This window comes from Sciurus vulgaris (assembly GCF_902686455.1).
Source record: "Sciurus vulgaris genome assembly, chromosome: 7".
NCBI classification, from domain to species: Eukaryota; Metazoa; Chordata; class Mammalia; order Rodentia; family Sciuridae; genus Sciurus; species Sciurus vulgaris.
In genome coordinates, this window is record NC_136467.1 from 12930438 (window position 1) to 12953492 (window position 23055).

The 23055-nt window shown below is 38.6% G+C and overlaps 1 protein-coding gene across 1 annotated transcript in view; it reads left to right on the forward strand.

The window, feature by feature from the left end:
- The window catches only part of IPCEF1 (interaction protein for cytohesin exchange factors 1), a 166978-nt gene that overhangs the window by 60833 nt on the left and 83090 nt on the right, over positions 1 to 23055 (forward strand). The window contains 3 exon segments of the mRNA XM_079148679.1: positions 3075 to 3127; positions 15996 to 16035; positions 16651 to 16820. Coding sequence (XP_079004805.1) covers positions 3104 to 3127; positions 15996 to 16035; positions 16651 to 16820 — 234 coding nt within the window. The 5' untranslated portion in view covers positions 3075 to 3103.

Consider the following 23055-nt stretch of genomic DNA (forward strand, 5'->3'; position numbering starts at 1 on the left):
GCAAGAGTTAAACTTGGGTGACTTGATGATTCTTCTGCCCCAAATGATCACTGAATCATTTTGGTGACATATTAGATTCCATATGTCAACTACTTAAAAGGACGGAGTACTGAAGCCCCAAAGTCAATGAGCAGATGCTCAAAGATAGAATCTACAAAGGTACATCCGTTCTTAGGTGTCTGCATTCCAACTCCCCCAACACCAATGATAACCTGTTATTTCTACCCATTTACTCTTTGACTGAAGTCTGGCATCAACATGGTTTCATTTCCGTACCCTACAGATTGGGAAGGAAATTTCTGATGGGATATCCATGCTGGTAATCTTCCAGAAAACAAAAATTCAGAATTTATAGGTTCCTCTTGTGAAAACTTATAGTTTAGTGATTGTATTGTTTGTCCATTTATTTCACTTACCCAAAAAATATCTATTGAATCACTTGGGGACGTAGCAGGACATGTGAACAAGACAAGACACAGGCATGCAGTATTATGGTGGGGACTCAGAGAGAAAGGACCAATTGCAAAGTTAGTCATTCCTCGCAGCGATGGGAACCTTTATGAATAAAGGCAAGGTGCTGAGAGATGTATAAAAGGAGATCGATCTCACAAGGTTCAGGCAAAGTTTTCTCCACTGACATTTAATCAGAGGATTGGAAGACTGGATGTTATAAGCCATCTGGGGCAGGACTGTAGAGGAAAGCATGCACAGGGTTCTGAGATGAAGAGAAATATGTGTAGACATTGTTAAAAAGTCAGGTAGGTCAGGGAGATGGGGAGACGGAGACACAAACAATCTAAGAGAGGGCTGGAGGGGAGTCACAGGCAGATAGCACCGAGGCTCCCTTGTCACCGAGCTTCATGATTTTGGTCTTTGTCTCAATATCAGTGACCGTTGTAGGGATTTAAGGAGATGCATAGTCAGGTGTTCACTGAGACAGCACCACTCTGGCCAGAGGAGAAGCTGTGACAATAGCCAGGAGGGAGAGTGCTCGAGTCTTGAGTAGGTGGTGGCAACGGGGCAGGCATAGTGGCCACCCTTCAGAAATGGTCAGGGTGACAGGCCGTACAATTTTTAACAAGCAAGTTTCCCCAGCTTACGGTCAGTGGCTACGGCTGTGTGTTTTCAACCAATGCCAGCGCTAAGGGAAGAATTAGAGGAGTTTTTTTTTTTTATCATTGTCTTCCGTTATCTCCTACCAGGTTTGTGGTTGCTTTGTTTCTAGAAATCTGACTGAGGGGAGGGATTGAGAATTCCAGTGGAATAAGTCATTTGGGGGTGTGGTCTACATGTAACGGTACACACGGTTGGCCTTTAATAAATGATTATTTAAAGGATGCATATGTATTATAATAATCAAAATAATTTCTTGGGAATTCATTATGTGCTAGGCTCTGTTATGAACATTATAAAATATTTCTTTATTTAATCTTCATCCAATCCCCATTTCACAGATCGGTGTCCTCAGCCGCCTGATATCATTTACTTGTTCAATGCATCATATAATTAGTAAGTTGCTAAACTGAGATTTAAGTTCGGTCTGGTATAATCCAAAATGTCTGTCCATGACTTCTACAATATATTTCCTTCTTTATCTAAAAGTGCTCTGGAATTCAACCTAGCTTTTGCTTATAATATATTCTAAAATGCTGAAAACTCATTAGAGTCAATAAAATATTTGTATCATTCTATCTGAAAATTTTTATTTTACAAATAACACCTTATTGTAGAAAACAAATACATAGGGGAATAAAAATCATTTGCTTGTTATTTCAATTCCCGTAGATAATTAATATAGACATTTTTCTGGAAATATGTTCAGACTTTGGTTTCCTTCTGATGTATTGGCATATGAATGTGTGCGTGTAAAGCTGTATTTTTATGACACAAAATGACGGGATCACTCTGTATTTAACCTACTATTTTTTTTATTAACCATACGTTACAAAACTGTTTGCATGTTTGGTCTGGCCATGTTTGGGACAGTTCATGGCACCTAGTAAAAGGTTGGCTCAGTGATTATTGCTTAATTTTATTTTTGCCATCTTGAAGATTAAAAATGGAATTGTGTTGCTTTATTCTGTATTTTTTTTTTACTACTAACGATGAAGTATTAGTCACTTGTGTTGTTTTTATTTTTCGAATTTTCCTGCTCTTATTCTTCTGTTAATGTGTAAGAACTCTCTCTACATTGTGATTCTTACATATTAAATGCATATTACAGATATTTTCAGATATTTACAGCTGGTGATTTGACTTTTAAAATTTAGGTATTTGGTGCTTTTTCAAAAATAAATAAGTTGTAAATTAAATTTGCTAGCTTTTGTTTTCTCTTTTGCATCTTGCAAATAAAATGCCTTAGTCACATCTATGTAATATAAATATGTCATTCTTTACACTCTTTAAAAATGGGGGACCATTGGCATGAGTCATGGGGCATGCAGATGTATTTGTAGTGTCATTGCCAAGGAGTGAAAATGGTCTCTGCTTTTGGGAGAGTTTCAGTGGCTTGTGGATCTTTGACAAGTTTCTTGCTTGTCAAAGTCTGAAAAAACCTGAGGAGTTTTTCCTTTTTCTTTTTGTTTGCTTGTCTCAAAACCACAGAGTGCCTTGTTTTTCAGGCAATTCACTACAAAGTGCAACACATCAAAAAAGGCTCATCTCGGTGTTACCCTTGGGACTTCTGAGGCAGGGGGTTGGTTACATATCTGAAACCGGATAATAGCAATGACCAAATAATTCCACGTTGTTCATCATGAAGAGGGAAATCTTTTCACTTCTAAAAAAAAAACAAAAAAAAAAACAAAAAAAAAGTAACAACTGAACTGAAATCTTGTGTTGTTTATGGACTTGAACAAATACTGACAAATGTGCAGATGAAACTTTGACTTATTTTATGAATTCAATCTTAAGTTGTTGGTTTATTGAGTTCTGGATAAAAAGCCATTCAAGGAATTTCCCTTATTATGAAATTCATCAGTTACAATAGAAACATTCTCCCTCTACTTAGATATATGTTTTTATTAACATTCTAAACCCACACTGAACTAAAAATGTTTTTTTTTTCTTTCTAGATTTTGTTTCTACCTGTCTGATAGCATACATGGCTACTGACAGCAATGCTCTTGTAAGTATCCTTTGCAAAAATTGGACTTTGGATATGGTTAGTTTGATGAAAAAGTAACATAATAGACAAGCTGATTTTAAAGTTTGGCTCCCCATTTATTTCCTCCATTTCATTAGCCACAGTAGACTAAATGACCCTGCTGTTAGATTTCAAGGGTTGTGTGGTCACTTAAGTTTTTAAGTTCTCTCTGAGTTCTTAAAGATCAAGTAAAGTAACCTGTTGAAATTGACCTGACTATGTTACGTACATGTGCAGATGCATCACAGTGACTCCCATTGTTATGTATAATTATAATGCAGTGATAAAAACATACAACCATGCACAAAATAAAAATCATCTCTGTACTCCGATGCTAAGTATGATATTAGTGCAACCTCTCAGGAAAAAAATAATCTGTTAATCATCACATTGAAATTATGGGTTTCTTTTAAAACAATTTTATGGCCTTAAGTTTGCATAAGATAGATTAATAAATTGAGCAAGTATGTTATCTGAATTAGGTGAAGAAACAGGCACAGAAATTAGTAAGTTTATATTGGTAACATGGCATTTCTAATAAAAGGGGGATGAGGAATGGTGTGGAATTCATGGTTTCATCTTTTGGCAAATGGAGTGACCTCATGGTGGACGCACAGGACAGAGTTTTTGGAGTAGAGCTAAAAGCAGAAGCAGAAGTGATGTGTCAGAAGGCAGTATAGACTGCCTGCCCAGTAAGGAATGTGGACAGTGGTTTCCTGATGCAGATTAGATAATGGACATCAAGGTGGGTTGTAGTACTAGTGATGGAAAAGTTAACTGGACAGCTCCTGGAAGGGACATCTTACTAAAAAGCAGGGAAGCTGACACATTCTTTGCTTGGCTTGCTGACAATTTCATATCCCAGAAATAGAGAAAGCAATGAACACACTTTAAATCTGGTGCTGGTTCTAAATAAGGAGGACAAGCTTGTTAGTGATGAGAAATGGTGAGAACTTTGGGAGACAGGACCACAGAAAGCTAAAAATGAAAGAACGAATTATATATGTATTGTAGGAAATTTTCCATCCAAAACATGAAAAAAGAAAGGCATGATCCCTGGGACATTAATGAATCATAGAAGATGTGAGAAGCATCACAATGACAATAAATAAGAGAAGCAATTAGGAGAATAAACGAGGCTGCAAAGGCAGACTTACTGCATATGTACAGGACATTAAAAGATGATCCTATGGTCAAGGGTTAAAGCAAATGAATATCACAAGTATGTAAAAATAGCCAGGGAAGTTAAAGTTCAGAGTAACCAAAGTTCATGCAAAAAAATTTTTTTTTGGTACCAGGATTGAACTCAGGGTTACTCAACCACTGAGCCACATCCCCAGCCCTATCTTGTATTTTATTTGGAGACAGGGTCTCACTGAGTTGTTTAGTGCCTTGCCTTTGTTGAGGCTGGCTTTGAACTTGCAATCCTCCTGCTTCAGCCTCCAGAACCCCTGGGATTACAGGCACGCACTACTGTGCTTGACCATCAAGAAAATTTAATAGGAAAAAAGTATATCTTGTGGTCTTATGTGCATGTGGTACATGGAACATAGAAATGAAAGAAAGCATTAAGAATTCCAGATCCTTGGGAAAAGTAATGCAATGTTTAATTCTCATGTTGCTTCACTTTTTTCCACTGTAAGAATGTAATCCTCCATGTGTTCATGAAAAAATAGAAATTGAGATAATAAGACAGCATTTAAGCAATTTAAACCACAGATTCCTTCATTCATTGAAATATTCTTAAATATCCTCCCTGATTCTGTCCTGTTTCAAGGACTGTAATGGGAAGTAACTGGAGACTTAGTTGATTTTAGACAAGTTAAAACCTCCACAACTTAAATTAAAAAAAAAAAAATCTCCACATCTTAAAAACCAGATATTGGAATAAAGATTACAGATATGATTCCCAAAGGACCAACATGGGAATTGTGTATGCCCCAATCTAGCCATTACCACTGTAATGTGCACCCTGCTTCTGTTGGTCCTGGGTGCAAATGAACTCTGTTCTTCAGGGGGAACCGGCTGTTGACAGATCTTTCTCATTTCGTGAGCCATCCTCCACTGCAGTCCCAGCCGGCCCGGCTCCTCTTGCGTGTCTACTTTCCTGTTATTTCTCTTGCACAGCCTCAGTACCTGGGTGGTGCCGCTTGACATCTCTTTTATGTATTTCTTCCAGCTGCTTTTCGGTGGTTACCCTACTTTATCTTTCCATTCCGAAAACTAGTTCAATTTTCTGCTGTCATTTGTTCCCTTAATAAAACATAGCACAGGAGGCCTATTTTTATGCGAGATGGTTTCGGTAGGTTTGACACATTTGACCTAATCACATCCCAAATTGCACTTCATTTCCACTAAACTAACATTGTCTGAGCTCCGTGTGCTGAGCACTGCTTGGCTCTAGGGTACAAGCGTGAGCAGCTTCCCATCTCACAGCAGAAGGATTGTACTTTGAAGGGACTTTCGTTGCTCTTACCCCGATAGCTGATCATTGAGGTTGGGGTGCTAAATGGAACTTGGAATTTAAGACTAAATTCTAAGTACTTGAAATTGTAGTGTGTGGAGCATGGTGCTTTCTATTGAGCTGAGTTGTTTAGTACCTAGTAGTAGCATTTTCTCTCATCAAAAGGAAACAGTGGAATTTTCAAAGCTGAAGGTGCACAGAGGACCTAATGTGTTAACTCACCAGGCTCTACTCCTCTCTCTTAAATATTTTTCCGTCTTTACAGCCATGCTTGACCCTTCTCTCTGCTCACTGGACTTTTGCCTTTGCACCTGTTCCTCTTCAGTATCCTCATCATGCAACTACTCAATGAATTTTCTTAAGTCTAAGGCTGATTGATTGTGTCACTTACTTACACTGGTTCCATGGCTACCACTGACCTTCAGATATAGACTGCACAATTCAGAACGTAGCTCACAGGCCCTGAGTGACTTGCTTTGCCACTCTCACAGTGGCCCTCCCCTCCACTCTGGCTGATCTTCCTGGATCGTACCTGCATTGCTGTATCTGATCCTGTTTTGCCGGGGTCTTTATCTTTCAAGTCTGCTTTGGTCTACTCACGTGATGCCTTTCCTGACTGCCCACTTCTGGGTGACTGACCTCTCTCCTTTTGCCTCTGTTGTAATCCAGCTTAACACTGGCCATCCTTCTTAATTGTCTTCTTCTGTATTTCACTGGAAGCTGTCTGAGAACTTGCCAGTCACTGTGTCTCTGGTTCTTGGTACCCAGTAATTGTGCAATAGGTGTCTGCTAAATTAACAAAAGCTATGATTTATAGATTGTGACCTGAAAGAAAAAATAATGTATCAACCTTTAGGATTTGGGTCATAGCTTCTTGGGAAATCTTCAACATAATTTTTAGATTTGGTACAATCCCTAGGCATCTCTAAGAGCCCATTTTATGTAGTCCTCCATACTGACAAGACATTCATTCCATGCCTCAAACTATGGTGATTACACATTACAGACTAAATTACTTAGTTTTATGGTTAGTTTTTTATTAAAATAAATACATGAATGAATTGATTAATGATTATTTCTTCTAATACATATAATTCCGATTAGAAACTTCTAAGGCCTTAGAGTTTAGTAACCATGTTTTATCTAAGAACAGAAAACAAGCCTGAGTTTAAGGATGACAAGGATCTGAGGGAATTAAGCAAATCATTTCTTTTACTGTTATTCATAGTTCTTTTATCCAGAGCTTCTAAATGCTCTTGCTTTCAGAGATGGCTCTAGTAGAGTAGAAATATTGGCATTATCTCAAATCAAAATTTATTACAGCATTTTCAAGAATTCTTTTAAATGAAATTTCTTCATTAAATATTACTGGAAGATAAGATGTCAAGTGAAAGTTTTTCCTGAAGCCAATGTTTGTGCATTTAAGTCCTGGTTCCCTTGCTCAGATTTTATGCTGCTGAGCAGTTTGGTGGCTATGAGTGCACATGTATGTCTGCCACTGTGGTTAGTCTACTAGCTGCTGTCTGGACTCTCCTCTGTGGGAGAGAGTGGCACTTATCTCAGCTGGTACTTCCTGTGTTTGTGTCACTGAAAGTTTGATGTGCATTATTCATTGCCTGATCTCTGCCTGATTATGTTAGTAACAGCACAGGCCTGATTTCTGCCCAGTGAAATCTGTCCTGCCCCTCACTCCACCTCAGATGTGCTGTTTCTTGGTTCCAGTTCTCAGTATTTGGAGGGTACAGTTGAGACAGGATACTGGAGAAAAAGCCTGTGGTTTTATACGAAATAATGTTTTAGATAGAACTAGAGATTTGTTTAACAAAAGTCCATTTCACCTTCAAGGAAATACCAAGAGCCAACTCTCTATGTGGGTTTGGGTTTAATGTCAGTCAATCTCAGGGGATTTTTCCATAAAATTGTATAAATCTGGGGTGAGAAATATATTGGAGGAACTTTTATGTCGCTCTAGTTTGCTAATGTTTTTTGCTAGTAGAGGCATTTTGTAGCTCTGAGTAATCAAGTAACAAGCTATCTATGACTTTCAAATTCTACTCTGTGCCAGGTACATAGGAGGGCAGCATTCTTACTAAGGACACCAGAGGAGGCAGAAATCAATATAAGACACAGTCTGTTTGTCACACTATGTGTTAAACTTTGGGCTGTGTGCTATATTTCAAGGGCATGACATGTTCAGGAGCATCAATTCTATCTTGAAGTCTTGACCAGTCACTGAAGCATTTTAAGCAGAGTTGTAATGGTTCAGAGGTGTCTTGCCTGGGTTGTTGAGGGTCTGCACTATATCCAGGGAGACCAGGAATGTGATGGCTGTTATTAGCAGAGAATAATGAGCACCTGTCTAAGACAGCAATAGTGGAGATGGAGAGGGAAGAAAGATTTGAGGCAAAATGGACAGGGGTGGTGACTGAGGAAATGTGTGGGGTGGGGAAAGGTTGCTCATAGGTTCTGGGTAGGACCATTGGGGGGTAGTGTTACCATAATGTATGTACCACAGTGCACCACATAGATCAATATATAGATGAATTATAATATCTATTTCAGAGGCAACAGCAAAGCACTGTGAGTATATAGAAGCCAGAAGAAGCAGAGTAACATATAAACTGGCCCAACTCCTAGCTTTGGCTTTGCTACTGGTTGTGTGTGATCTGTGGGTTAACCACACCGAGCTGAAGTTCCTCATCTGTAAAAAAGGAGGTTAAAAATAGTATTGAACATGAAGAACTTTGGGAGATAACATAAAGCACCATTACGGTGACCATAAATAAATAACACTGAGTGAACATAAGGTTATTATAGGAGCTAACTGCCTTCTATAGTCACAGAGAGCTTCAAGGTGGAAGTGGCATTTGACATGGATCTCAAAGCATAAACATTAACTTGGTGAAGAATAGGTGAAGGAAATAAATTGGAATTGCAAAAGTGCTTGATATTTCTGCAGAATCGGGAAAAGCTTAAGATGCTAGAAGAGCACCATGTTTGGTGACATGTTGAGGACAGTATGGAAAGGGGCTGAATTAGCATTTTGATTATGATTTTAGGATGGACTGTTACTGAAATGGCCAACTTCCATTCAGGGATGGTCCTGTGAGCTCATACTTTGGCACTTCATTCTTCTTCAAACATATAGTAATGATAGACAAAGAGAAACAGAAAACCAAAAAGGAATAGTTAGGTTCAGAAACATGCTATCCATCTCTGGGATCAGTAATGAAAGGCAGGAGGTACGTCTGAAACCATTGTTTTGATGGGCATCTGGTCTGGAAGCAGAAAGTAGTTCGCCTCCTGCTGCAGGTTTAGAGGGTGTAAAAAATGCTCCATTAAATGTGGGGAGAGCTAGGTTCCCTCCTTGATGATGGTGGTAAGTGATAAATAACCTTTTTACTCATGAATGGGTTAAACATAAAAAGAGAGCACAGTTGTGCCCAGCTGCTTGAGTTTACATAGTCAGCCAACTATGGACCTAGGAAGGAAGGAGATACAGGCACAGGCTCAAAACCAGTCACTAATATACTTGCCTGCTGGAATATAAAGGATTCTCTATGATTGCACCAGGACATGATTGTAGGACTAGTTCTACATTAAGTAGAGGCAACCTCAGATCACTAAAGAGGCAGGAGGGAAAGAGAGAGGAAGAAAGAAATTCTGCAAACTTAAACTCTGCTATGGACTGAATCCTTGTGCCTCCCTGCTGCTAAATCGTGTGCTAAAGCCCTCATCAAATACCAGCGTAATGATATTAGGAAAGGGGGCATGTGGGAGGTAATCAGGTCCTGAGGGTAGAGGTCTTATGAATGGTATTTGTGTCTTTATCAGAAAAGATCACAGAGATGATTTTCTTTTTGGCCATGAGAGGATAATAAAGTAGCTGTCTGGACCTTGATCTTGGACTTCCCAGTCTCCAGAACTGAGAGAAGTAAATATTTGTTATTTAAGTCACCCATCTATATTTTGTATTCTGCAGCCCAAACTAAGATAAATTCCAAAACACATTAAAAAAATAATACTAAGACAGGATGTAGGATAAAAAATTAGAAGATAACTTCATTCTAAATTAAATAAAAAATTTAAATCCTGACCAAAAAATTAAGAATGAAGTTCAGATAATCTTTTAACTATTTTGGAGTCTTTTAAATAATTTGGACCAAATGAAAAAGTATAAATGGATTTTTGAAAAAAAAATCTATAAATATTAGAAAAGAAGACATATTCCTGGAAGTAGAGAGTTCAATGGATAGCATAAACTCAATATTGGAAACTTTCAAAAAGAATATTAGTAAAATAAGTTTTTATTTTTTGATTGAATAATTTATTACTAATTTATGATTGATGAATGACAATAATCTTAACATTTTAATGGAAAAATAAAAATCTAGACTATAGTAGCAAGAGAATAGACATTTAAGGAGTTAAGATGTGATGATCTGTGCTGTATTTGTGATAAATTTAGAAATATTAAAGCAGAGAAATAGCATGTGACAAAAGGGAAGAAAGGGATAAAATAAATTAAATTGAAAATACAAAATACAAATTACATTAAATGTAAATAGATTAAACTCACCTACTAAAAGGCACAGATAATCTTATATTTTTAAAAACATCAAAATGTATTCTTATGCTGCTTATAAAAGAAATAGCAAAAACAAATGAACAAACCACACAGAGAGGTTTAAAACCAAAGAATAGAATTATGAAGTTATAAAAATTGAATAGAGATATAAAAGGCTTAGGAATCAGAATTAACAACTTTGAGGTTTATAGATAATCTTTATAAAATTTGACTATGTAGTCACAAATAAATGCTAATAAATTTCAAGAACTAGCATAGAGATCACATTTCCTGAAAATAATTCAATGAATTTAGAAATCAAACAGAAGAAATTTTTAAAAAGTTTCCATGTTTTAAGAAGCCTGCAAATACACTTGACTCTACTATAGACATAAAAATATGATTTAGAATTGGAAAACAGGGAGATATAAGTAAAGTAAAATTCAGAAGTAAATTTATAGCTCTAAATGTATTATTAAAAGCAAAGAAAAAATGAGGTAAACACCTCTAGGAATTAGAAAAACAATAGCAGCAAATTTTAAAATAGATACGGATAAAAAGAGCAGAAACCATGAAAAGAGAGAGAAAAAGAGAAACAGATAAAGGAGATATAGGGAAAGATATCTGAAATTGAATTGTACTATAAGTACTAATTTGAAAGCAATTTGGGAATATCCCAAAAGTTAAAAGATGTACCCACACATCTTATTATCATGCAGTTCCTCTTCCAGATAAATATTCAGTTCAGAAAAACGTGTATATATGCACAATGGGAATTACAGAGTTGTTAATTGCACACTATAAGGATAGGGCAAACTGTAAAAAACTTAAATGTACATCAACAGGTAAATGGATCAATACATTTTGACATTTCAATTTATTGCAGCATTGAAAGTGAGCTAGAGCTACTTGCGTCAACATGAAAAAAATATCAAAACAATACAGAAAACTAATGGTCTATATTAATGCTATTGTTTTAATATTGTTAAAAAACTGTTCATCCATACAAAAATGTATGGGAATGAGGAACATCACATTCAGGTTAGTGTAACCTGGGAGAGGGAGATGGGAAAGGGAAGAAGTTCATAGAAACACAACTGTGTTCATATTTTACTCCCTTAAAAATAATGTCAAAAAGTAAGCAAAATGGAGTAAAAAATAAGTTGAAAATTGCTTTTTAAGTACATACTTATGTATTATTGTGATAATGACTTTAAACATAGAAGCCTCATTTTGGAGGAAGCATGTGGCATCTCCATCCTTTGGCACTAAAATCTCCTACACATTTGTGTTTCCTCTTCAGTAAAGATTCTTGAAGAGTAGCCTGCAATGCTGTTGATTTCCTTAATTACCATTTTTCCCCAACCCACTGGAATATGCCTTTTAGCCCACTCACCCATGAAGTTGTCTTGCCAAGATGTCTAATAAAGCTTTTCTTTATCATTTTTTAAAAATTATTTAAAAAAATTTTTTTACGGACTGCATTTTGATTCATTGTACACAGATGGGGTACATCATTCCGTTTCTATGGTTGTACACGATGTAGATTCATACCATTTGTGTAATCATACATGGACATAGGGTAATGTTGGCTATCACTTTTATATTGCTGGTGGAGTTGCAAATTGGTGCAGCCACTCCTCATCTTTTATACCAGCAGAATTTGATGGTCTGGACCTACCTTTCTCTTGAATCTCTTCCTAGTCTCCTGGATGCCCCTGCTCCTGACTTTGTCTTTGGCTGTTCCTGTTCCGTCTCCCTGATGGGTGCCTTTTTTTGCTTTGCTGTCACATGTTGGTTTTCCTTCAGATTCTGATTCAAGCCTTCAGGGTACTTTCTTTTCATTCTCCAAGTAATCTCATTCAAACCAAGGCTTCTACTACCTGTCTCCATTATCCACTCTTAGAGATTTTCATTTCATATTCATGTACTAAGAAATATTTAACATGGTTAGTTTTCTAAAAAAAAAATGTAAGCAAGTTTTTAAATGGATTTTCACAAGTAAAATTTTACTGATCAAAAACTTTACCATTCCCTTTAGAAATTTGAATTTAGTTTTCAAAGAAGGAGGAGAGGAGTTTGTGGAAATGTCAGGAGTTTATGGAGAGCAGGAATTCTAAGAGCTCAGGAATTCTTGTAGCTTGGCTGTTAAAGTACTGTTAGCTTAAATTGCCAATGATGTGTGGAACTATAATACAGAAATTGGTAAATGTTAACCAATCAGGGCTTCTGCAGCCAGAGAGCCTATTTACCAGCATATAGTGCATAACTTTTGCTAATTACCTGAGTCACAATGACAAACCATCTTATTTTGAATTTTAACACACCATGAGATAAATAGTGCCTGCAAGATTTAGCAACTCGTCTATGAAGTAGAAGCCAATACTACCTGTAACTTGGATGTTGACTCCGTCATTTAATATCAAAGAAGCTTCCTTGCTATATTTTGTACTGATTCCTTTGTATATGTCTGTGTTTTTGAATGACTAGGGGCCAAGTGGAGATTTTGAATCATCTTTTTAAAAAAATAGAAGAGTACATTTCAATTAAAAGGAAATAAACATTTTCAAGGGAAGTTTCCCCCAAACTTTAGATCCAAGTTAGGGCAAATTTAAAGCCTTTTTTTGTTTGTTTGTTTGTTTTTTTAGAATTAGTCTTCAAATTTACCTGTAAGCTGGCAGATAATAGTATGGGGAAAATATCTTATTAGGCTCTGAATATTTGTGATGATAACAAATTATAATTCCCCTCTTGAGAAACTGTCTCAAAATTCAGAGTTTGTTGCTTACTTCTTTCACCTACTTAGTGAAAAAACCACATTAAGATCTTGAAACTGACTAGTTAGTGGGTTCCACTTCCTGTTGTGAGGAGGAAAATGTATCTTAGACTCACCGAAGTTTTCAAAGACTGTTTTCATCCTCTCATTTAACCAATATAGGTTTCAAATTCACTGAGATCAAGTGAAACCGAAACTCCCTATAATTTTTTATTTCTGTAACATGCACTGTTTCTGGCCAACGAGAACAGTTTGAACAGTTAATAATTGGCATTAGGAGAAGTACTATCGGAGTAGGGTTGACTCCCAAAGCTCTCCCTCTTTCAAAGAAGGCTGAGTAAGGTGCTTGCTTGGAGTGAATGCTCACTCTGTCTGAGGCTGCATTTGCCCTGCTTGGGACTCACTTCTCTCCCAGTCTGGGTATGAGAATAGAGACCAAGGCTGGTCTTGAGCAAAATTGATTTGGGGATTTCCCTGGAAGCAGGCCTTGGGTTTGACGGAGAAGCTGGCTCACTGGAGCCTGTGAGGGTTGGGTGGAGGAGACCCACTGGTGCCCAGTCAGGAGCCGTGGAATAAATGTGGTTCCTGTCTACCTTTGCAGATGCTATGGCTGTTCCCTAGGGATGTCCTCTCACTCACTGGTTCCTTTTTTAAAAGATGCTCTCTTTTGTTTGAAATAATGTAATTTCATTTTAATCGTCTGGGGCCCAAGCTCTCTAGGAATAGCTGTGAATGATTCTGCTTTCTTCCTGTTCCTCTGGGTCTTAGTTGTTTTAATTGCTCCCTGGTGCCTCTCTGCATCCCAGATTTCCCAACTGCTACCCACCATTTAAGTTTGCATGTTCTAGTACTGGCTCTCAGCTAAGTTTTAGCCACACAAATGACATACATTTTTGGGCAAAAATGTTTCGTCTATAGGTACTAATTGGGTTTTAGTGATCTCAGATGATTGGCATATTAAAAAAGGGAATGGTAGGGATTTTAGGCCAAGAAGCAGACAGTGTGGGAGATATTTGTGAAACAGAGCTGAGTTTGGTCCTTTCCATGATAACGTGCATAGATTTTAGTAACATGCTATGAGTGTCACATGTTTGTCTATGCCCAAAGAAATTAATCAATCATCCTGTGAAAAGGGGACATTCATAAAATAAAGAGCAGGATTTCTCAGGACATATATTCCCCAGGAAATACAACTTAACTTGAATTTCATTATTGCTGAAGGAAACACAAGTGATACTAAAAAATATTATGAGATTTTTGTTTATTAGATGTGAAGTATTTGTTTATATCTTAGTGAGAGAATGTTTTATTACACTTATTCATATAAAGTTATATTTTTCATTTTAGTACATTTATACAATGCTTATCAAATCTGTGTGAGAATTATAGGATTGGAATTCTTATAAATATCTTGGTTTTACAAATAAGGAAGTAAATTCAGAGTGATTTCTCCCTATGTGACACAAGCTACTCATTATGACAGCTGTGAATTAATTCTGAACCTCTAGAATTAAAAATACTATCCTCTTCCACTGTATATCATATATGCTTCAAACATGTAGTAGAACCATATACAAGAGCTATTAGATCAATAGTTATGCAGAATACTAGAAGATGCATCTAGAATATTATAAAATGCCATGATTATCTACCAACTTTAATAACTATTTTTCAATTGTAGGCCTTTAAATTTTTTTGAATTCTCTGTTAGCCAAAGGAAAATTAATTAAGCCTGAATAAATTCAACTTAGATTTTTTTAGAAGAAAAATGAACTTTATTTAAGCAAAAATTCTTCCTCCACTTGCACATGCACATAGACTTATGCCTTTGGGAGTTGTTTCTTTTGGGGGTGTCCTAGTTTTGATGGTAGCCTGATAATACATGGGTTGTTTAAAATGTGTTGTGAAAAAATATATGCATTTCAAATATGTTGTCTTATGTCTGATGAATATTGAAGAGCCAGCACAAAGAGTAGTTGATAATGAATTTTTCCTCTACTTTCTAAGAAATATTTAGATTTAAAGACAGAATAAGAAGTTTAAACTTGGCTTCAAATAAGAATTTCTTGATAAGGAGGTTTGAGCATCACTGAGAACACACCAAAAGATATATGGAATTTCTTTTATTATTATCATTTTTGTGGTATGAGATATTGAACCCAGGGATGCTTTATTGCTGAGCTACATCCCACCCCCTTTTAAAATTTTGAGACGGGAGTCTAAGTTTTCCAGCCTAGCCTGGAATTTGTCATGCTGCTGCCTCCGTCTCCTGAGACGCTGGGATTACAGGCTGTGCCACTGCACCCAGCTGAAATTTCTTTCCCTGGGGTATTTAATTCATGTGGTTTAGGTGTAAGTAACCTTATGTGATGGTGAGACCGTGAACTTAGACTCACATGAACTGTAATATTTCAAGTTGTCTTCCTTTTTTAAATCATATTTTTTCTTTTTATTTTTTTTTGTGGGCATTGGGGATTGAACTCAGGGTTGCTCCACCACTGAATCACATCCTCAGCCCTTTTTATTTTTAAATTTTGAGTCAACATCTCTCTAAGTTGCCCAGTCTGACCTCGAACTTGTGATCCTCCTGACTCAGCCTCCAAGTCGCTGGGATTACAGGTGTGTGCACCGTGCTCTGCTGCCTTCCAGGTATTTAAAAACAATCATCATTATTTAGAAAATACAAGAAAAGATGCAGAAGATAGTTTTCCTTATCTCACAAAAAAAGTAAAAGGGGAAATATGGATGGCTTCTGAAAACTTCGGTGAACACGGTGCTAACATAACTAAAGTGCTGTGGGTGGAAACAGGAAATATTGCTGATAAATGCCGGTTACATTTTTTTCGGGTTCAGCTCAATGTATATTGATTCTAATTAGCACATTTTGTGCCTCAGCTCGTAGCTCCCCTTTAGCGCTGCTCGGAGAGTTTTTTTTAGAATCCACCCTGCTCATAAACACTGCCACCTCCTCCCTCCTTCTCTCTTTACAAATGTTACAACACAATCAGAAATTTCCTCTTTTCTTTCCTTCCTGCATTTCCAGCAGGTTCCCTTGCGTCAGAAGCCGAGGAAGAAAACTCAAGGTAATTAGATCTCTTTTGTTTCTATATCCCCTTGTGTGCCCGAGTGTGGATTTTTCTCCCGGATGCCTTGTTTGGGATCAGATTTTTGTCTGTCTGAATGTTAATATCAGGAGGTGGATGGCAGATTAATTTTTGGTTATGTTTGGATGGATTTTAAGAAATGACGACATGCTGTTCATTTGGATTAATCCCTCGTGGTATGTCAACAGAGCTTAGAAAAACTGGCACTGGGTCGGGAAGTCGCTGTGTCTTTAGGTGAGGTTTAACCCTTCCACGTCTATTGCATAACTAGTGCTATCATTGTTCAAAGGAGCCGTGTGACAGCGACGATGTCCCTGCCAGCCTTCTGATTTTAATTTTTCAACTTATTCTAGGTGAATAATATTCTTAGAGCAATACTTGCATATTTGTCTCAGGGCTTCTTTACCATATCTTATACCTTCTAGGCATTGGATGAATGTTTAAAAATAAAACAGACAAATGATATTTTTTTGCACTTATTTTGCATAAATTTTGGTGAAAAATCCAACTACTGGGAGGTTGGCAATGAAAAGTTGCCTTTCTGTGTGTCACATCAGTTCAGGGAAGACTTACCTGTCCGTGTAATTATTGCAGGTTTTTTCACCATGAGTCGGAGGAGGATATCATGTAAAGATCTGGGACATGCTGACTGCCAAGGGTGGCTGTATAAGAAAAAGGAAAAGGGAACTTTCTTAAGCAACAAATGGAAAAAGTTCTGGGTGGTGCTGAAGGGGTCCTCGCTGTACTGGTACAGCAGTCAAATGGTGAGTCCTCTGTCCTCCTCCTGTCCCCAACCTCATTACTGAAGGGTGGATTAAAGATCACAGATCAGGCGATCCCTGGGAGATAGTTAATTTAGATTTCTGGAATTTGGAACACACCAAATAAATGAGTTATAAAAACCTTTTCTGATGCAGTGAAAATGTAGGTTATTCTGTTATGTTTACAGAAGAGAAACCCATTCTGCCTGACTGCTGTTTGGCTGGGGAGGAAGGAAAGAGGGAATCCCGATTTATAGCCTTGCCCAAGGAAGCTTCTGGGTTCTATTAATGTCACTGTTCCATGAGGTTCTGGTTGTTGCAGGATTTACATAGACATCACTTAATATGGGAACTTTACATGGCTAAGGTCTCTACTAAAAAGGGATTCAGCACGTCCCTCTCTCAAGGGTGTAAACTGATTTGGTACAGAGAAGCTATTTAGGCATCTCCTTCTTTGCTGCCTTCCTGCCCTCCTTCCCCTCTGACCTTTACTGGGTGGGTTGGTTTGGAACTGCTGCCCTCTGTGCCCGTGTTGTGTTGGCGACTGGAGTCTCTTGTTCTGGTCTGGCATTCAAACCACTCTTGTGTGGACAATGCTTGATGAGCTAGTCACCTCGTTTATCCTTCAGTAGGCAGACACAGTTGTGGTTGGCTTCACAGGCTAGTTTTCTGTTGAAAGAGATGGAAAGAAAGTTGTTGTTGGAGGATGTGCTGATCTTACGTGGCTGGAAATGTTTTGAGACGATGATGCTGTGGCACATGGAATCAGAAGAGACGCTCCAGGTAGGACATCTCTCCAGTGACCCTGGTGGAGTCCATTGCTGATCTCTGGGGAGCTCAGTCTCTCTGTAAAGATGAGAATGGGTATCATTTAATCAGTTAAGGGAAAAGTACTCAACAAATTGCCCACGGACGAGAAAAATTCTATTTGTGTGTTGCTGTTCTTTTAAAACGTGCAAACCCATCACTGTAAACAGTGTTACGGAGCTTGTAACTTAATAAATGCGTATTGTTTGCGGGCCAGCCTTTTAGCTGATGAATTTGCCTTCACAGGCCACTTGTCCAAGTACATTCATGTAACCAAGAAAGAAACAAAACGAAACTCAAAAAAATTGAACAGAAATTTGAATTACTCAGATGACCCTAGGCACTTTCAAGGGAAAGTTAATTGGTTAAATTGGAAAGGAATTGGTTAAATTGAACTCAATTCAATGTCAGTGCCCTGGAATAAGCATACTCCCCTGGGCTCCTCTCGGCACCCCTCTTTCCAGAATGATTGCTTTGATTTCACCCCATGCAAAGCATGGTACACAGCTCATCAGTAAGTTCCACAAGAATTCACTTCTTCAAGCATGTGATGAATTATCAAAATTTAGGGGGTTACCAGAGACAGCCCCATGTAGTGTGCAGACTTCTACCTCTCCTTTCTCTTTTTTCCCTTCTTCCCTCAAGGACACATCTTGTCTACCATGGAATAGTTTTAGCCAAGTCAAGAAAAGCTTGGGCTGAGGTCATCTCCTATCAAGGGGGGCTTCATAAGCAAATGCAGTTTCCTTCTGGAGAATTAAGGATAACATAAACTACTTTTTCTTTTTTCCTACTGTTTTAGGCTCTTGCTCTTGGGTGGTTGTGGCAAGTGGTGGCCATCTGCCTCTTTCCTAAGATGAGAGGACTTCCTGATTGACCTTTAACAGCTCTGGGGAATTTCCAGAGGCTGTTGAATAAGCGGGGTACTGATGCTGCGTGGTGTATCTACGCAAAGCAGTAAAGCTTTGTTGGAACTATAAATTCATTCATCTTCTGAGATTATTCAGCTCATGTGTTCTGGGTCTATCCCTGTCTTCATAGGCCTTAGAGAAATTTCACCTGAACCCCCATGTTTACAGATTTGGCTCATCTGGCTTATGCTTCTTGTAGAGGAGCAAAGAGTTGCCTCCAGGCAGCCAAGCTTTGATATTTTAGGTATCAGAATGTCAATCTACCTCAGGGGGCAGCTGTGTTGGCCGAGACCAGGCTAGAGAGAGGGGATGAACAGAGTTACAGGCACATGTAGCACCCTGTGCTGACTTGTTTTTGTGCAAATGCAGAAAGCAACCCTCAGGTTGCCCATCATGTTCTCAAACCCAGTTAGATTGGCACCACCATGTTGAAAATAAGCTTGCCAATAGGTGTCCAGAGAAGAGCAAATTAAACTAATGGTAGGCAATGGAAGGTTCCCTCCATAGGAGAATGACCTCTCCTCTCTCTCTCTCTCTCTCTCTCTCTCTCTCTCTCTCTCTCTCACACACACACACACACACACACACACACACACACACACACACACATACACACCCTGACATCTTAATTATATATTTGTTGTGGGAAACCCTCAATGAATAGTTAATTAGCAGTCATATTCCCGCTACCCTTGTGAGTATCAACTGTGAAATGAGAGCCAAGCACATCCCCAAGCTAAGACATTTATTTACTCTCTGCCACTAAAGAACTCAGGTTCAACAGAGTTGCTCCTAAGACACCTAAGCCGAGAGAGCTCCTCTTCCGCCTTCTGTAGTCCTCATTCTTGAGGGTGGGTCAGCCCTGTGGGGTGTGAGTTCTTGGCTTCACAGTAAGAACCACCTCTTACTGGATGTCTGCTATGTGCCAAGGGGGATTCTAGGACCTTGGTGTGTACTTTAATTATGTGGTCGGGAACACCTCAGAGGCAGTGACCATTCCACGTTTTGAAAGCTGGGAACATTGAGACTCAGAGAGGTTGTGTGAATCACCCCAAGTCGTATAAGAAGTTAGTGGAAGAAATCAGGGTCACGTTAAGGCCCCTTGATTCCTAATCCATGATCGTCATGCCCAGCCAACCTGGCCGCATCTGGGGACCAGGATAGATGCCACCATCAGGAGCACATGTTTCAGCCTTCAGTGGGGTCCTGGGGGAACAGGTCCAGAAGTGAAATCTAGGCCCGTTGAAGTTGCAGTGGATCCCACTGGATCCCTTTGCTTGTCCCTGTTGGTCCCGACACTGCCTGAGAAGACCACAGGGACCTCTCCCTTCCCAGGGGTTTTCGTGGTCTTGTTACCCAGTAACCAATGCAGAGCGTACCTTCTTTCCCCACACTGCGCTGCTCCAAACGGCTCTACCCAGGCTTCCCTGAGAAAGGTCACCTGCCATATTTCACATCAAGTTCTATGTGCTTAGACTGTGATACAGCACACAAGTCTGCGTGCCAAGTCTCACAAAACCATATGTAAGTTTAACAACCATAAAAATCCCAGCTGGTTAAAATTCCGGAATTAAAATCCACACTCTTGTTCCCCCCACCCATCCTTAAGATAAAGCTCAACTTCACTTCGTGTGAAGCCAAGGGATTCTCCTCAGCCGGTCCCTTTCTTCCCTCCCTACACCTCCTACCCCACCCAGGCCCAGTGCAGAACTTCCGATCCCTCTCTCCTGTGCACCAGATGCCACTAATCCTCTGCACACGCTATTTCTCTGCTCAGAAAACTCGGGTCTCCCTGTCCTGAAATCTTTCTCCTACCCAATTCCATCAAGCTGATTCCTCCTCATTAGTCAAATTTTAAATTAAAAAGTATTCCTTCTGTGTGGACTCGCCTGATCTTCTGACCTGAATTTTGCGTGCCTCTGTCGGCTTCCCGAGCACCCGTATGATTTTTATTATCACACTCATCCTGCTGTTTTCCATCATGGATAATAATCTGTGTAGGGCAACCATGGAACATCTTCAGGACCTCGCTCCGTGTCTTACATTTAATAGGCACTTGACTAAAATCGGTTGATTTCATAAGCGAGAATGAGGGATCCCTGGCCTCCTGCATTGCTTGTGGGAATTTTGAGAAATGGGATCTCACAAAAAAGAACTGCTTTTGACAGCAGATATATTTCCAGGAATGGGAGTTCCATTTCTATCCTGAAAAACAAATACATGGAAAAGTTCAATTTGGGGTTTGCTAGAAAGTCCCCAGGGTTCCCAATAGGTCCCATGCAGCTGTCCCTGTTTTGCCCACATCTTATTAGGAGTTTAGTGGGGGTAGGGAGAAGCGGGGTGAGCAGCCCAGTGTGATGTGATGGAGAACAAAGAAATGAAAATGTAGATGAGTTGTGCCCACCCACTGTGTTAGGCATCTTATTGCATTCTCATAATAACTGAGCAAGATGGGTTTAATTATTTCCATTTTTCAAGTGAGTGTACTGAAGCTCAGGGGGTGGAGGGAACTTGCTCAAGGCTTTATAAGAAGTAAACATCAAAATTGGTATTAACACCAAGATCCTCCAACACCAAAGCCAGACTGCATGGCTTCCTCACTATGTGACGCAGGGCCAGTAAATGAGGGCCTGTGCACATGGGGCACAAATGTGGATATGATCCAGTAGGCAGTAGAGAGCCATTGCATATTCTTGAGCTGGAAGTGAAAAATGGCATATTAAAAATATAATGTAGCAGCTATGCTTCAGGAATGAGGGGACTTTGAGAAAGACAGGAGCTGTATGAAGATGTAGCATTCAGACACGAGCTTCTAGACTGGAGTGTGCACAGTGAAAAATGTGCACAGTTTGCTAATAAGAAAGGGCAACATATGGAGAGGGCTTGGACATAGGACATAAAAATTGAAGCTAAAGTGAGACAAAATGATTGCCAAGGTTTGGAGCCTGGTGGGGATGGGGCTGGGAAAAATAATATGAACACTGAAGAAGGAAGAGTTTGTGGCTAAAACACAGAATTCATTTTAATTCATTTGTATTATTTGTTGGGTTTATTTCCATTTTGTTCATCATTATTTGTATAAAATTACTAGATACTTGCATTTTTTAGTAAAGTAACTATTGATGCAACTTGTGCTGCTGCATCAACAATTCAAGGCAGCCTTGGAGCCCCTGGGTGAATCACCCCACTATTCCATGAATGTTTTTAGGAGCCTGATGAGGTCTATGGGCACATAACTGGTTTAGGATGCATTATGCAGACTTTTCAGTTCTTTGGGAATCCAATCTGCCTGTGCAGATGTGATTGTTTCTCTCTTATCATCTGGATGGCTCTGTGTGTCTGTGGAGTCAAGTAACTGTCTGCATCACCAGCTGCATGTGCAGAGAATCTTCGATCTGGAAGGTGTTTTCCTTGGAATCAATTTTATGAGAATCTTTATAGCAAAGCTATTATTCATTTTTAGATTGGGCAGAATTTACCCCTGTTGAAAAATGTTATTCGACAGCCAGAATATCTCTATTCATGAGATGACTGTCCTGAAAATATCAGTATAGAGTGCTTTTCTTTGAACTGAAGGGGGTGGGAAAAAGAATGGGTTAATTCTCCCTGAGAAAGAGGCATTTAGTCTTCTGTGCCTTTTATCCATAATCATGTATTAGCATAAATTTTGGAAACATGTCTGAATGAATTTGCCATAGGTTAGAAAATAATTTTCTTTTTCTTCCTTTTATTGACTACAGTGTGAACACTTAAAAACATATTTTTTGGTGAGTTGCACTCTTTTTGTAGACTAGAAGTAGTAGATACACAGTAGGCACCAGAATTTTAAAAGGGAATTACTTACTTTTTTAAACTATCAATTTGTTACATAAATCATCTAATCAAAGCATTATTGAGTACCTGACATGTCCCCTGATATGATCCTATCAAAAGAGGAATAATGGTCTTCAAATTTATCTGAACTCTATATTCATTGCCTTAGCCAACCACCAGCTTCTGAGTGTAGAGTGTAACTCAAACAAAATTCCAGTGTTTTGAAATGTTCAGTGAAAACAATTCAAACCAATTACATGAAATTGGTGAAATTTCTGCCAGCCTAGAATTCAGGCTGAAAAGGATGAAAAGCTGAAATGTTGACAGCCTAGATGTGAGGTGCCAATAGCTGCCAGTGATCAGTTGACCTCAAAATGATGATTCTTGGATCAAGGCTTATTCATTTGTCAATCCATAAAATTTAAAATAAAATTGTCTTCCATTCTAAAATCCTTTAAAAGAGCAAACAGGAAATGAATACACACACACAGCTCACTACCCTAAATCTGAAATGATATGTATTAAACTTATATATGTATAAATACTAATATGTATGTATAAATGTGAACATGTGCAAATATTAATATACACTATATTGACCCACAGGTGTATAAATATGTGCATGTAGGCCCTTGTATAATTTCTTTGCTCTTTTAAGCAAGAAAGCAGGAAGGTGGATGTTGCTGGCATGTTTTAAGGTTGTCTGT